Here is a 16,326-nt window from a genome sequence, read left to right on the forward strand (position 1 = left end):
AGGGCTCCGGCGAGGGGCTTGGGCCCCCAGTGCCTCCAGCGCGGATGAGGGCTGAGGCACAGCCCTGCCATGGGCATCACCGGTGCTGGCCCCCCACGGCGCTGAGTGGGACCCAGGGGCCTCAGCAAGACACTGGCCACCACTGTCCTCGTCCCCCTCCATGGGCTGGGGCAGCATTCGCACGTCTGAAGGGGTGTCAGGGAGCCCAAAAAGGGGCCCTGAGGGGGCAGCGGCTCCGCTCCCACCCTGAGCTCCCCCGGAAGCTTTGGGGAGCCAAGAAACCCCCGCAACCTTGGCACTGGGCAGCAGATGCCCCGAGCCCAGGGCTACACCACGTCACCTGCCTGGGCCTGGGAGCCACCGTGCCCAAGTGGTGGGGACACGGGGACGTAAGGACTTGGTGTTTGGCCCCACACTGCCCCAGCCACACTCGCCACTCCAGCGAGATGGCTCCCACCCAGAGCAGCTAGGGCTGGCTCAGCAAGCCCAGCTGCAGTTTCGATAGCCTCCTGGTTTCATTTGCAAGCTCCCGGGGCTGCCAAATCTCTGGATCATGTGCGAAGCTGGCGCTGCCGGAACAGGGGCCATCGGGTCGGTGCCGGCAGCGTGTGCACGTTCCCGCGCGCTCCCGCGTGGGAGCTTACAGTGAGCTGTGTGTGCCCGCGCCGGTGCGAGCGTGCTCGTGTGTGGACACGTGTGCAGGGGTGTGGATCACCTGGCACATGGGACCGCCGGGCGGTGCCGCACGGCAGTTGCTAAGGGATCTTGCCGAGGACGGGCAGCTGGAGCTGGCACCCAGCTCAATCCCTTCCCGTGTGGCCAGTGGGGACCGGCACCCGGGGAGCACCCACCGCCCCCGCGGCTGCCGGCAGCTCCCCGGGTACCTCTGCCCCACAGACCCTTGAGGGGAAACGAGGCAGGGGTGTGGGCCGGCCCCCCATGGGTGGGAGCTCGGCCACATGCAGGCTCCTGGGGCAGGACGGGGCAGGCGGGAGAGCCTGGCACTGTGGCTGTGCTCCTCCGGCACCCGGGCTGCCCTGGCATGCTGGCCCCAGCCCGCCCATGCCGGTGGCAAGTGGCTGGGTGCCCACCCTCCCACCAGCTTCCGTGTCCCCGGGGTGTCCAAAACCCTCTGCGAACACAAGTGACCCCCACAGTACTGGCAGCAGCACTGCGAGGACCCTCGGGCCCTGAGCCCCCAACCCACGGCTCTGCCAGCCGCAGGGACCCGGGGGGCCGGTGCCCTGAGCCCCAACGCTCCCACCCAGGGAGACCCCAATGTCGGTGGGATCCGGTCCCGGTGCCCCCACCCGTGGGGACCCTCAGCCCAAAGCCGGTGCGGCCCCGGTCCCAGCCACCCGGTGCCGCTGCCGGTACCGCTGCCGGTGTCGGTGCAGGCGGACGCGGGGCGGCGGCGGGGGCGCGCGCGCGCGCGCGCGGGGCGCGGCGGCGGCGGCGGGCGCGCGCGGGGCGGAGCTGGGCGCCGGGGGCGCGGGGCGCGGGCGGCTCCGGCTCGGTTCTCCTCCATTCATTGGGATCGCGGCGGGTTCCGCGGCGGCGGCAGGATGGCTGCTCGGCTGCCCGCGTTCCTGCCCCTGCTCCCGTTGCTGCTGCTGCTGCCGGGCCGGGGGCCACCGGGAGCCCTGGGCAACCGGCACGCCGTGCACTGGAACAGCTCCAACCTGCAGTGAGTGCGGGGCGGGCGCCGGGCAGCGCGGGGGAGGCTGCCGGTACCGGTACCGGCAGGCGGTGGGAGCGTCCCTGGGGCCGGGCGGGGCGGGGGGGCGCCGCCGGGAAGGACGCGGCGGGTGCGCGCCGGGGATCGCGCCGAAGGATGCGCGCGGCGGGGGGCGGCGGCGGCGGCGGCGGGGAGGGCGACACCGGGTCGGGGGCGTGCGCGCCGGGACTGCGGGACCCCCCCGGTGCCAGTGTCCGCGCGGCGCCCCCGTGCGGGCGGGGCTGCCTGACCCCCCTTCCCCGGTGCCGGTGCGCTGCCCCTCCCGACCCCGCGCACCTCGCCCTGCCCGCGGGGGCGGAGGCCGCTCCGGGGGGGGGGTGCGGGGGACAGCCGCCCGGGCCGGCCCGACCCGACCGGCGGGCGCTCGGGTCCCCGGGGCCGCGCTGCCGGGCGGGGCGCGGGCATCGGCGGGGTCGGGCTCGCCGCCGGAGCGGGGCTCGGCGGCTCCCGGTGCGGGCGGGTCGGTGACACCGGGGGCCGCGCCCCCCGCTCCCCCCCCTCCCTCGACGGCGCTGACCCGCCCCGCGGCGGGCACCGGGGTGCCGCGGGAGGAGGACGGCCGGGCCTCCCCCCCCTTTCCGTGCGCCGGGCGACCCCGCCGCCAGACGCGCCCCCCGCCTGTCTGGGCGCGGGAGTGGCACCAGCGGCGCGGCTGCGGCGGGGGGGGCCCACCGGGTGCCCGCCGCGCCCCCCTCCCCTTTCCCCCCACCCCTCGCCCGGTTGGGCAGCGGTGCCATCCCTGGGGCAGCAGCCGAGGGTGGCGGGGCCGGGGGTTCCGGGGGGTGGATGCGAGCGGAGGTGCGGAAACTGCCGTGGCGCCCACGGCCGCCGGGCGCGGAGCCGCCGGGAGCCCGGGCGGTCGGTGGCCACGGCCCCCCGCCCCCGGCACCTCCCTCGTGCCCTGTGCCGGGGGGGGCTGCGCCCTGCCCTCGCCCCCCCCCCCCCGGGGGTGGGCTGCCCGGCTGCGTGGGGTGCGTGGCACCCACACCTGGGGCTGGCACAGCCGCACCAGAGGGGAGCGGGCGCCGTGTGGGCTTTGGGGTGGCAATGGGCACGGCTGGGCTGAGCCCCTCCCGGGAAGCGGGGGGGGGGGGCCGCGTGTCCATGGTGGGTCCGTGGACCCCTCTACAGGGATCGGGGAGCTGCCGCCGCTGCGATCGCCCATCCCTTGCCACTGTGAGCGCTCAGGGGTGTGGCGGGGACGTGCGCCCAGCCGGAGCATCCCCCAGTACCCCTCAGTGATGGGGGTCCCGTGGGCTCCCCCCCGCCCTGTGCCCCTTTGTGCGGGAGGGGGCGTCCCCCCGGCAGCTCCTTCCCCTCCCATTGAGATTGTGTCGCCAGGCGGAAGCTCGGGCCCCATAAATTGTGCGTGTGTGCGACGTGCCGAGGCGCAGCACAATGGCGAGGCGCTCGGCTCACCCTACCGTGCTCGGGCATCCCCCCACACCCCACTTCTCCAGCCAGACCCTGCTCGCTCGCCGGCCTTGTCCTAGTGCCATGACATTGCCGGGACCTCGGTGGGTGGGAGGCTCCCGTGCCCCCACCCTCACCCTGCCACGACCGAGGGGCCTCCCCTCCCCACCCCATCGCCTGCAGCCGTGTGCCGTGACCCTCGTGCTGCCCCAGCACCTCCTGGGGGACGGGCGGAGGGGGTGCCAGCAGTGTGCCCGCCATGCCAAGACGGGGGTGTCGCAGCCAGACGCCCACACCTGCTGCGCACGCGTCTCTGGCGCGGCTGCGAGCGTCCGGCTCAGGGCACGGGCAGCGCGGTGGGGGCGGCTGCGGCAGAGACGTGTCCCAGGGACTCCGGAGCGCTGATATTTATTGTTAGGCAGTGCGGCAGCTCGGCCGCAATTATAGCCGCGCGGCAAAGTGTCTGGATTAGATAAATTATGGGGGGAATTAGGCTCCCTGGGCCGCAGCCTGCAAATCCCAGCAACCCCGCTGCAATCAGAGCAATAAACAAGCCCTGCGTGGCCCCATGGGGCTCTCCGGGAGAGGGAGGGATGCCGGCAGGCTCAGTTGCGGGCCGCTCCTTGGGGGCTGCGCCAGGCACCCCAGAAATTTATTGCATCTCCTGCCGTGCGGGGTGCCCCTGCAGCTCCCCTTGGTCGGAGGACGGAGCAAGGGTCTGCCCTGCGGAGCCCACTTGCTGCACCTGGGGTCCCGGCGACGCCTTGGGGAGCAGGGGGCTGGTGGTAGCTCATCCCCCGTGGGCACGTGGCTGTGCTCCTCCGGTCCTCTGGCCACCACAGCGGGTAGCTGGTGGTGCTGGCAGGCCAGGAGGGCCACCGAGTGGGCAGGGCACCCCTCCTGCAGCAGGTTTTGGGTGCTGACAGCGAAGCCCAGGGGAGGTGCAAAGGTGGGATCTGAGGCTCGGGGCAGCAGAGGTGCCTGCTCTTGCTCAGCCAGGTTGTTGGTCTGGCTGCACTTTCCATCTGTCCCGTCGTCTCCGCTGGTGGCAGCTGGTGAGCCCCGGGGGCGTGGGATGATCCTTGGACGGTCCTTGCCCTTTGCTCCCAAGTCCTGCCGGGAAGAGGCATGGTGGCATACGGTGAAAGTGCGAGAAGGCCACATCCTGCCCAGTGCTGGCATTTGGGGGAGGGCAGCTGCGTCCCTGGGATGCCCCATGGTGTGTGACTGGGGGCTCCTAGGGGTGTCCCCAGCCGTGCTGGGCCCCGGCGTGCCGATGTGTGTGGGATGCCACCTCCCTGCTGGGTGTTCTGGATGCCAAGGTGGGGACAATGGTTTGTTTCCATGCATGGGCACAGGCCAGCTCCCCCCGATACTCCTGTGGCCCCTGGGAGTCCCTCAGAGTGGGTGGGGCGAGCCACGCTGCGCCCCGGACTCCGGTGCAGGGACCGAGGGTGCTGGTGCCTTAGGCCTTGGGGTGCCCGGTGCTGTGAAGGGGGCAGAGCGGGGTGGCTGTAAGACAGGGGTACATGGGGTGCTGGTGCCCGGCTGAGGCAGGCGGGTCGGAGCCCACCTGTGCACGGGGAGGGCTCAGCATTGAATGCAGCCCCCCCAGCCACTGGCGCTGCCGCCACGCTCGCCTCTTCAAGGCAGCTTTTATCTGGCTGACTTTGTGTTCCAAGCGGTGAGAGCTGGAGCGGGCTCTCAAGAGCCCTTGTGCGAAGCAGCCTCTCCCGGGGGAGCGTCTCGCGCGGGAAAGGAGCCATGTTGCTGCTCTGCACCCACCAGGGGGGCCTGGGGGTACCCAGACTCCTGGGTCCTCTGCAGCTGCTGGACCCTGACGTCGGGGCTGTTCCCTGCCAGATCCCTCCATTGCATCCACTGGCACTAGCGGGGCTGGGGATGTTGTCGCTTGCAGCAGGAGGGACCCCCTCACCCTGGCAGATGCCAGGGGCATTGGGCAGGAGGTGCTGCAGCGCACAGGGCAATTATGCCCGGGGGGGGGCAGTTCTCCGTCCTGCCGTAGTGTTGTGTCCAGCTGCGGGGCTGAAGGTGGGGAAGGTGGTGATGGCACCTCTCAGCGGCTAATTACCCAGCCTCACCAGCTGCAGCGTCCCTGGGTGGGCTGGGGGGCTCCACCACCCCCGACCCCACAGCTGTGCCCCCCAGGCTGGTCCCTGTGGGGCACAGAGCCACTGGCCACCCGTGGGTGCTGGCTGTGGCACTGGCAGGAGCTGCTGCCCCGGGACAGAGGGTGCCATGCCCCATGAGTCACCACGCTGGGCAGCACCGAGCCCCAGCAGCATGGCTGGGGCCCGCGGGGTTCCTGTGGGAGAAGGGGCCACAGCATCGGGGTGTGGGGGCTGTCCCAGGGTTCAGCAGGGCCAGGGCCACCCGCTCCTGCCCAGGCTGGTAATTGAGTCACTGGTTGCAGATTGATGGTTTAATTAAAACCCAATTAGAAACCTCATTGATCTTGTTAGCAAAGTGGGAAGGTACAGGCTTTAGTGGGGATTAAAGGGATTGCATGGCCGTCGATAGGGACGGGGGGTATGGGGGCACCTGTAGGGCGGTGCTTGGGGTCCCGGGATGCTCGGAGAGGGCTATGCCCGTCACCCTGGGGTGGGTGCTGCCCCATGGCACCCACGGTCCCTTCACCCACTGCCATGTCGCCAGGCAGCAGCTCCTGTCTCCCCAGGAGCCCTGATTCCCTGAGTGGGGAGGTGGCCCCAGGGACGCTGTGTGCCGGCGATGCCTTTTGCACCCGCACCTTGCAGCTGCGCCAGGCGAGTTGGGGGGAGGATGGGGGGGGGGTCGTGCCGTGGCGCCGTGCCACCCGTGCGCGTGGGCTGCGTTGCAGGCGCTGTCTGCTGAGCCAGCGCGCGTGTGCGCGGCCGTCTGGGCGCCGTGACTGTGCAGTGCTGTCTGCGTGGGGAGGGCTGGCACGGAGGGGGGGCCCAGGCTGAGCCGCCTGTCTCCCCGGCGGCTGAGCGATGGGCACAGACAGTCTGTCTGTCTGTCTCTCCATCCATCAGGGTGGACTGACCGCGGCAATCGATGTGCCTTCACCTCTCGCTGTTGCGTGGGGTGACTGGAAGGGGACCACGTAAATCAATGGCACTTTTTTGTTCACCAGCTGATCGATGGGCCCCGGACGTGCCGAAAGGGCGAAGCTGCCGGAGCCAAACAAAGGGCCCAGCTGGGCTGGGGTGGGGGGTGGGGTCCGCCCCGGCACCCAGTGCAAGGGAGCACTATGCTGTTACCCGCAAGGGGCGACACTCCACATTGCCCCTGTCCTCACCACTGGCACCACCAATGTGGGATGCTGAGCCCAGCTCCAGCCCTGCCGCCCTCCAGGCATTTCCCGCACTGTGGGGATGAGCCTCTGCAGCACAGGGGTCCAGGCAGGGGTCTGGTCCCCCTGTCCCGTGCTGCTGCCGCCGTGCCCGGGTTGTGCTGCAGTGCACCAGGCGCTCCTTAGCAGTGCATCAGCGAGCGTGCAGCACTCAGCCCAGATTTATCACAGCAGATGGGAGCGGAGCAGCTGCCCAGCTCACCAGTGGCTGTGGCTTGCCAGGTAGCCGGGGTCCCACCGGTGCGGGGCTGGTGGGTGCCAAGCGCAGCCTGCGCTTGGGACGGTTCTGCCAGGGGACATCCATCTGCCCACTACCGACAGGCTGCTGGAAGGTACCACTGCCTTGCAAAGCCCTGCTCTAAAAATGCAGTCGTGCAGAAGTGATGCTGCCTGTTCTGCTCCCGTGCTTAACCCTTTGGGCACTGCCGGAGCCCGCTGTGCCCCGCTGGCCTCTGTGGTGTGGCTGGAGCCTGGGAGGCTGGGGGGACCGTCCCAACCCAGGTCGCCTGTTGCTGGGCCTTCCCAATACTTGCAGGGACCGGGCAGCCCATGCCCGCGCTGGGGTGGGTGTCGGTGAGAAAGGAGGCTGATACCCTCGCTCTGGGTGTCTGTTCCCATCCTTCTGCCTGAAAACAGGGCCCACGGGCTCCCTGCCTGCTGCTGGGGCTGGGCCAGGCACACACTTCTGCCTACCCTGCACTCCCGAATGGTGCTGCAGGCAGAGCTTGGGGTGTTCCAGTGATGGCATTGGGGCTGCCGGGATTTGGGGGCATCCAGCTGTATGGGGTGCTGGTCTGCACCGGCGGGCCCGGTGGTCACAGTGGAGGAACCGAGCATGGCAGGAACGCAGTGTTGTGGCCGAAGCTGCTGCCGGAGTCCCCCTGGATGTGCCCCGGGCCATGGTGGCCCCATGGCTCTACCCATTTGGGGCTGTTCTCCAGCCCCTCCCAGCTTGTAGCGATGCTCTGATGCCTGCAAGCTCCCAGCACACAGCAGCGGCTGGCGATGTCCGTGGGGTTTACCGCCACGGGGAACAGGGCTGCCAGCCTCCACCACACCATCTGGGGTCCCCTGTACCCCTCCATTGCCATGCTGGTGTGCCCCAGCCCAGGGGGAGACCTTGGTGCCGCATGGGGCCGTGCTCATTAGCGAGGCTGTTTATCAGGAGCCACACTTCTTAATAAGCCCCAGCGTGGGGTCCCGGGGGGGTGTGTGTGCCTCAGCGCTGGGTGCCGCAGGGGAAGGGGGGGTTACAGCTCCCCAGCACCCCAGGACAGGGTTTCCCCTGGCACGGCAGGAGATGGAGCCAGGTGTCACTCCTGTGGGTGCAGACACCCAGGGCCAATCCTGGGGAATGTGCTTCCTCCGGTCCCTCGCTCCCCTGGCACAGCCACACCGGCTGCCGGTGCCCAACCCGGTGTGGGACAGCTGGCTCGGGGCACGCTGGCGTCCCAGCCCTGCGTCCTGCACGGAGTTAATTGCAATTTTCTCCTCGGGGCCATTTCTTTAATAACAAGCCTTTTTCTCTCCCCCCCCCCATTCTCACCACATCAAAGGGGGAAGATGAAAGGTCCCGGCGCCCCGTGGAGCAAGGGTGGCTGCCTCAGCACCTTGCTGGCGGAGGAGTTGCCCAGTGGCCGGCGGGTGCCGGGCTGGGCTGGGAATAGCGGCTGCGTGGCGAGGGAGGTGCCGCGTGGGGCTTTTCTCCCTGCCCCATGGGTGACAAGGTCTGCTGTTGGTCCCCCCATGGCCCCCCAGTGCCAGCGGCAGCCCCAAGCGGGGAGGCGGCGCTGCTCGGGTCCCCCTTTGGTGTTCTCTCTGGCACCTGGCTTCTGGGGTGCTGTGTGCCAGGGTGCCGCAGGCCCTGGCAGGGTGCTGGGGCTCCCCAAACAGCGCCAGGGGCAGTTGTGCAGGGTGGGGCGTCTGCACGCGCAGCCCTGCCCGCTGCCTGCCCAGCCCTGCCAGGGAGACCCAGGAAGCCGGATCCACTGCGGGCAGGGCCTCGGGGCGGGGGGGGTGGGACCCCCCATGGGGCAAGGGGACCCCAAATGCTGGGTCCAGGACTGGTGGACCCAGGTTTGCCCTGACAGGCGGGGAAAGGGGCCCTGAGCCAGAGCAATGCACCGCAAGGAGTCCAGCCACACGTGCCAGGATGCTGTGGTCCATGTGCCAGGGGAGCCAGGCGAGGGACCCCCAATGCAGCAGGGCTGGGGGGCTGCAGCGGCACGGTGCAGGGAGACACTACCGCCACTGAGCTGGGTGGTGGAGCGAGGTCCAGTCAGGGTCTGGTGCTGCCACGGCAGCTCGGTGCAGAGCCAGCGCCTCACAGTGCTGGCTCGTAATTAATTGGCAGGAGCAGTGGGTCAGCACGGCAGCGAGGATTACCGCGGCCGGGATTTCCATCGGGCGCGGATTAGGAGCCAGCGGAGCCTCTCCTGAGTGGATCTGAGGGGATTGCAGCTCCTAATCAATGTAAATGAGGCTCCCCCAGGGCCACCCTTTATGGCATTAACGAACTAACGGGATTAGCCAGAGCAGGGTGAGAAATCCTCTCTCTGAGCTGTGGCGCGTGGCAGGGCTGGGGCCGTGGTGGGCAGCCGCGGTGGGTCGGCTCTAGGCTGCTGGAGCTGGGGAAGGCCCGGGCCCTGGCCCCCCCCCACACACCCAGGGCTGGTGGTGAGGACCAGGAGCTGTGTCCTGCGGGGTCCCCGGTGCCTGCGGGACCCTGGTGCCCATCAGCACCGTGGCCGGGTCAGTCTGTCTGTCCCACTGTGTTTGTCCCCTCCTTGAGGCCACCGGCACATTCCCAGCAGGACCCAGCAGCGCCGTCTTGTGTGCCCGTGTTCCTGCAGGTGTCCCACCCATCCATGTGGCTTGGCATCCATAGCATCTGTCCCCAGCAGCGTGCCTCCCACCCCAGGCTGGCCCGCATCCCCCGGAGACAGCGATGCTGTGCTGCGGGTCCATGGGGCTGAGGTCGCGCAGGGGTGCTGGTGTGTCAGGGGCTCCAGGTAGAGGTTGAGCAGGGGGATACCACTGCCCCCCCAGGCTCCTTGCTCTGGGACCTCCCCGTTCTCTAGCCTCTGGGTCCCTTTTGAGGAGGGGGATGGTGTTTGGGAAAGTGCAGGGGGTGTCCCTGACCCCCCATGCCCCCCTTACCTTGCAGCCTGCGGCGGGAGGGCTACACGGTGCAGGTGAACGTCAACGACTACCTGGACATCTACTGCCCACACTACAACGCCTCAGTGCCCGAACACCGGCTGGAGCAGTACGTGCTCTACATGGTGAACGCGGAGGGCTACCGCACCTGCAACACCAGCCAGGGCTTCAAGCGCTGGGAGTGCAACCGGCCCCACGCGCCCCACAGCCCCATCAAGTTCTCGGAGAAGTTCCAGCGCTACAGCGCCTTCTCGCTGGGCTACGAGTTCCGTGCGGGGCAGGAGTACTACTACATCTGTATGTGGGGCACCGGGGCGGGACCCCCACACAGCCCCCCCCCTCATCACCAGCTGGGTCCCCCGCATCCCACCCCAGCTGGTCCCCCTGCACCACACCACCTGCTTGAGCCCCTCTGCATCCCCACCCTGGCCAGGACCCCCCATGCCAACCCCCCTGGGCTGGTCCCCCTGCACCCCCCGGCTGTGTGGCTGCAGCCCCCCCAGGAGTGGGCGCCCTGAGCTCAGGGATGGAGGTGTGGGGTGGAAGGGGGGTGTGGGGAGGCTTGGGGGTGCAGGAGGGGTTGTGACGCAGGGTGAGATGGGGGTGTGGGGAAATATGGGGGTGCAGGAAAATATGGGGGTGCAGGGAAGCAGGATGGGGATGTGGGTGGGTGTGCTGGTGCAGGGTGCTGGTGCAGGAGGGGGGTGCTGATGTAGCATGCTGATGCAGGATCGGGGTTCAGGGAATGCTGATGCAGGTGCAAAAATCAGAGTGCTGGGGGATGCTGGTGCAGGGTGGGGATGCAGGGTGCTGATACAGGTGCAGCTTCAGAGTGCAGGATGGGGATACTGCTGCATCCCCCCATTCTGGAGCGCACCCCCAGGCAGGGCCAGACCCCACCGTGCCCTGACCCACCGAGCCTCTGGGTGCCAGGGACTGGGGTCACCCGCTGCGGAGCCATCCCAGCCCGCTCTTGCCTTGCAGCCACGCCAACACACAACCACCGCCGGGCCTGCCTGAAGATGAAGGTGTTTGTGTGCTGCGCCTCCAGTAAGTAATCCCGTGCCCGGCCTGGGGGCTGCGGGCAAGTGGGGGGCAGCGTGGCCTGCCGGTGGGTCCCCCATCCTTCCCGGGTCCCTTCTCCCTCCCGGGAGGGGCTGTGGTGCAAGGCGGTTAGGGAGCACGACCACCCCCATCCCCTCTCTCCCTCTTGCAGCGTCGCACTTGGGGGAGAAGCTGGTGCCCACCCTGCCGCAGTTCACCCTGCGACCCGAGGTGAAGATCGAGGACCTGGGTGAGTTGGGCAGAGCCTCCGGCCCCACAGCGCCGCATGTGTCGTCCCCCCTGCCGCCGCCCACAGGGCAGCCCCAGCTGCGGGGTGGGGGTTCGGGGCCACTCCGGTGCCACCCTCACCCTCTCCCTCTTCCCCACAGACAACTTCAACCCGGAGATGCCCAAGCTGGAGAAGAGCATCAGTGGCACCAGCCCCAAGCGGGAACACTTGCCCCTGGCCGTGGCCGCCGCGCTCTTCCTCATGACGCTGCTGGCTTCCTAGCTTCTGGTGCCGGCGGGGGCCCGGCCAGTACAACTCTGCCGAGTGGGGACCCCCCGATCTGCTGCCCCTCTTGAGAGCCAGCGGGGAACCACCACGGGACCACCCGTCCCCTCTGCACCACCACCCCCCTGCCCGGAGAGCCCATGGGGCAGGGGGCTGTGGCAAACGCCGATTCCAGCTGGGACTCGCCTCCCCCCCCCCCGCCAATGGCTGCAGCCCCGTCTGCGAGGATGCGGCTTGGTGCTGCTGTGTGCACCGCATCTTCTACCGACACCGTCCCACAGTGCGGAGTCCTGCCCACAGAGTCCTGCCCGCAGCCCATCCGGTGCCTTGTGGCTGGGGGGCAGTTCGGGGCTGGGGAGCCTGGTGAGGGCAGGGACCCCCAGGGCTGGGCAGCCTGTACATACCTATATAGAGATCTATACATACTGTACAGAGAGAGACTATATAGATATATCTATACTGTACCATAGGCAGCGGCACCGGCCCCAGGCTGGCTTGTACATAGTTGAACGTGTTGGATTTTCCTCGTCTTCTGTGAAGACCTGACCTATGCAAACGCACAGACACTTTTTGGGGAAAAACAAAACAAAAAAACAATCTCAACCTTTTTTTCAAGTGCTTTGGCTGGTGATTTTCATATTCTGCTCTTAGTCTATAAAAAAAAAAATAATAAAAGGATAAAAAAACCGATCCCTGTCACGGCAGCGTGCAGTGCTCCTGGCCAGCCGTCGGCCAGCCCTCCAGCGCAGTGGGCTCTTGCTGGGGCAGGGGGTCAGGTGAAGGCAGTGAGTGCCAGGTTCTGACCTTCACTGTGCCACCCGCCTCGCCGGCCCTGGGCATGACAGCTCCAGACATGGGCTCGGTGCCTCTGGCAGCGACGGCACCCTGGGGGGATGCGGGACGATCCCCCCACCTCCCGCTGGCTCTGCTCCCCATCGACCCCCGAGTACTGGCATGGAGCATTCGGCAGGAGCCTGGTGCTGCCCACCGGAGGACACCACGGACAGCAGGCAGCGCCCGCAGGTAAGGGCGGTGCGGGCAGGGCCCTTGGCACGCATCCCTGGGAGGTGCTGGGGTGCCGTGGCTGGGAGCAGCCTGGGGAGGAGTGGGTGCAGGAGACCCCCTCCTCACCACCCTCACTGGCTGCGCGGGGTGAGCAGCTGTGAGCTGGCACCCCAATGTGCCTGGGAGCCCCATGGGAATCCCCACATTGCTCTCCCCCCCCCCGGCACGTCTGGCTCTGCCGGGCATGCCAGCTCCTGCTGGCGTCAGGGGGATCTGGCACACGCCTGTCTGCGCGGCAGCTCCCGCGGGGTGTGGGGGGGATGCCCTTGGTTCCCCCTTGGTGCCTCCAGCAAGGCGAGGGGATGTGTGGGGAGGGGGTTGCACCCGGTGACCTGCTGGGGATGGGGGTCACATGGAGGGGGCGTGTTGCTGGGGCTACGGAGGAGTGGGGTGCAAGCAGCCCTGCAGCTGGCACCCCACGGCCCCAGTGGGTGCAGGGGAGCAGCCGTGCGGGTCCTGACCCTGCACCCCACTGGGCTGGGGGGGGCCCAGTGCTCCCAGGGAGGGGGGCAGCCGCTCTCCCCACAAGGCAATGTGGGACCGGGGGGGCTGCAGCCCCTCTCCCAGTGGGGACTGACATGCTGTGGATGTGGCCTCAGCTGGGGGGTCCCCACAGCCATTGTGGCAGGGCGGCCGCTCTCCCCCCACCCCAGCAGGCACTGCTGGGCGGTGGCTCGGCGTCCCGCCAGCCCGGGCTTGTCCGGGTGCGGGAAGAGAGAGCGAACCCGTCAGACGAGTCCTCCAAGCACTCCCGGAAGGCGCCGGGCTCCCCACATCCCCCCAACACTCCTGCAGGTCTGGCCCACTGTGGGGCTATGGACCTTGTCCCGGACCCCCTCCCCGGGTACTCAGGGTGCCACCCAGCACCCAGCTGCTGACCCTGGGCTGGATGGGCATGGTGTGGCCAGGGGCTGGCTGGGGCAGCATCACCCAGCACTGCCGAGGACTGTATCCTGCCTGCACACTGGCTGCCGGGGACCGGCCACAGTCCTCCCAGTGCAGGGCCATGCTGGTGGCACGTGGCAGGGTGGGCTGGGGAGCCCAGCACAGCCCTGTTGGCTGGTGCAGCATGGTGGGGAGCAGGGGGCTGAGTCGTCTGCCCCCGCACAGTGCAGCACAGCGAGCTCTGCTTGCAAAATCCCTCCTGCCGCTTGCCTTGACCTTGGCACCGCTCCCTGGCCTGTGCGTGGCACTGCCGCCAGCTCGGTGGGGACCAGCCACCCAGCCCTGCTCTGCTCCGTGCCCTCGGGCAGGGTGCAGCATGGCATGCCAGGGGCAGCCTGGACCAGCTGGGAGACTCCTGGGGTGCTGGTACGGGGGATCCCCAAGCCCTGTTGCCCCAAGGCAGGGGGGAGCCCTTGTTGGGACCCCAGCACTGGGGGCTCAGGTGCCCCCCGGGTCCTGGGGGGGCTTCCACAGCTCCGGCAGCACGTCCAGCTCTGGGCACAAGGTGTGTGCCTGGACCAGCCGTGCAGCACGAGGCTTTGCATCACCCCGTGGCAGCATCTTCCTCCCCGGGTAGGGCTGGGTGCATCCTGCTCTCCGGCCAAATGCGTAAGGGCCTGGCGTGGCCAGCCAGCCTCGGGGATGCGGCTCTGCCCCTGCCACGCGCAGCCTGGCATCGGGCTGTGCCTACCTGCTGGGCTGCACGCAGCCGGCGTGGCACGTCACTGCGGCCTTCACTCCTGGCCACGGACTGGACGGTTGCTCTTCCTCCCCCAGCCTCATGGCCAGTGACGTCAGCCCAGGCAGGGGCTGGGGCACACCTGGGTGTCCCGAGCTGAGAAACCATAAATAGTTTGTCACGAGCTCTGCGGCCTCTGGCCAGCCCCACCTGCCCTGTGCCTCTCTGCTGCGAGCGTTTACGGCGTGAAATGGCTTCACCTTTGTCCTGCAAACTGCAGCCGGTGCGGCAGGAGCCCTGCCTGCACGGGCACTGACCCCGTCCCACGGTCACCCAGGGCAGTCCCCAGCCCCACAAGCACCAGGAGGCGTGGCCGTGACCATTCACACGTGCACACCACCACGGGCACCCCTGGTGCGACTGGGGGTGGGCACCCACCCTGTATGGAGCCCTGCCTATGGTCACCCTGTCCCTGCTGGCTTGTCCCTCACCATTGAGCCCCAGGTGGGGAGGTAACTGGACACCTTCTAGCCCCAGCTTGTCCCTCAGGCTGTCCCCAGCAGGGGACACGTGCTTGTCCTTCCTCCCCCGATCCAGCCACCGCTGCTGGCACTGCCCTTTTGCCGTGGTCCAGGCAGGGCAGTGATGCTGGGACCCAGCCAGGTCCCTGTGGCCTTGCTCCCAGTCCTGTCCCCGTGCTCTGGTGGCCCTGCCCTCGGGCTGGGGACCGCAGCGAAGGGAATGGGGGAGCCCCTCAGCCAACAGCGCTGGGTACCACATCCCAATCCCACAGGACGGACCTCACGTGGTGCTCCTGGAGGCTCGTCACCCTCCGGGGCTTGCACCAGCCCTGCCGGGAGGGACAACCTCAGGTGCTGGGCTTTGCCAGACGCTGCACAGCCCCCCCATCACTGCTCCCTGCCTCGGTTTCCCCAGGCAGCCGGCACAGGTGCAGCCTGTCTCTGCCACAGTGGGGGCAGTACGGAGGTGATGCCAGGACCCCAGGGAGGGAAGCAGCTGCGGTGCTGAGCGGCTCCCACCACTGTCCGGCTGCACCTGTCCCCGTGGCTTGTGCATGCCACGCTCTGATCCCACCGGGCTGTGGCCACAGGGGTGTTCCCAGGAGGTGCTCCCCTGTACAAGCCACGGCAGCACTGGCTTGCCGGGAGCAGGAGGCCTCGCATAGTCATTACGGCGCAGGGGATGATGTCAGGCCTGGCCGCAACAAGGGAGGATGAAAGGGGAGAAGCGGGTCCCCCTCCCACGGGAGCCGAGGGTGGAGAGAGAGGCGGGGATGTGAGGAAGACATGGGGGATGCGGGTGGGATGCGGGGCACCCAGCCCCACACCCTCAGCCCCGCGGGAGCCCTTGGCTGCTGGAGCCGACAGCCACTCTCCGGTTTCAGCCGCGGTGCCGGCGTCCGCCCAAGCCCCTCCAGCGTGCCAGGGGAGCGCTCCTTGCACGGCTGCAGCGGCGGGCATGCAACATTACCCACAATCAATGGATCATTATGTAATAAACAAGAGGAAAGTTGTTTTGCAAATGCGGCTGAGTTATCACTTCACAACACAGCGGCGAAGCATCTCTCTGCCGGGCTTAACAAGGATGGATCAGTGTTGGGGGCAGATGGGAGCAGATAGCGAGCCGCTGCGCTCCCCTCCAGGCAGCCAGCAAAGCGCCCGCTGCACACGCAGCCCCCCGCCCTGTGCTGGGGGGGTCACAGGGGGGAATTTCACAATATCGAGCAAACGGAGAGCGGGGGAGCGGGGCAGGGGACGCATGCAGGGTTTGGCCGGTGCTGGAGCAAAGCCCTGGGAGAGCAGAGGCAGCCGATAACGGCAGGGGAGGAGGAGGGGGGGGGGCTGCTCCTGCCACCCCCAGCCCCTCCTTGGCAGCTGCTGTAGCTCCGGAGGCCCTGCTCACCCAGGGGCTCCTGATGTCCCTGGCATCTCAGATAAGGGGGTTCCCACGGCACGGGCTGGGAGAGGGACAGGCCTGCAGGGTGTCCCCCCCCTCAGCCGGACCCCACCGCCGGCCAGTGCTCCCCCAAGCGAGGAGGGGACGGTCACGGCTCAGGCCCTTTGCCCCGAGCCCCCAGAGTTCCCACCACCTCCCGCGGGGACCAACCCGGGCCTCACCCCCATCATCGCCCATCAACCCGGGGGCGAGACCCCCCCCCCCCCCACGCCGACGCACACGCAGGACCACGGGCGGCGGTGCGCGCCGGGCAGGACCTGCGCCCCCCCGAGCCCCCACCGGTGGAGGTGACGACCCCTGCCCGGTGCCGGCCGTGCGCGGGGCCCATCCGCGCCCCCCCCCCTCGCCTCTCCTCGCGTTGCCCGTGTTGTTGTTGTGTCTCGGCCCCGGTGTGCGGGGCGGGGCGCGGGGCCGGGCGCGGCGGCGGCGGGGCCGTA

General features: G+C 68.8%; 1 protein-coding gene across 1 annotated transcript; it reads left to right on the forward strand.

Moving 5' to 3' along the window:
• The first annotated feature begins 1,278 nt into the window (after positions 1-1,278).
• Positions 1,279-12,273, forward strand: EFNA3 (ephrin A3). The gene is given in 6 exon segments (XM_075039567.1): positions 1,279-1,515; positions 1,518-1,687; positions 9,673-9,962; positions 10,650-10,715; positions 10,882-10,959; positions 11,099-12,273. Coding segments are annotated over 6 exon segments (963 nt in total). The 3' UTR covers positions 11,221-12,273.
• Positions 12,274-16,326: the final 4,053 nt, after the last annotated feature.

This window comes from Buteo buteo, chromosome 11, assembly GCF_964188355.1.
Source record: "Buteo buteo chromosome 11, bButBut1.hap1.1, whole genome shotgun sequence".
Lineage (NCBI taxonomy): Eukaryota > Metazoa > Chordata > Aves > Accipitriformes > Accipitridae > Buteo > Buteo buteo.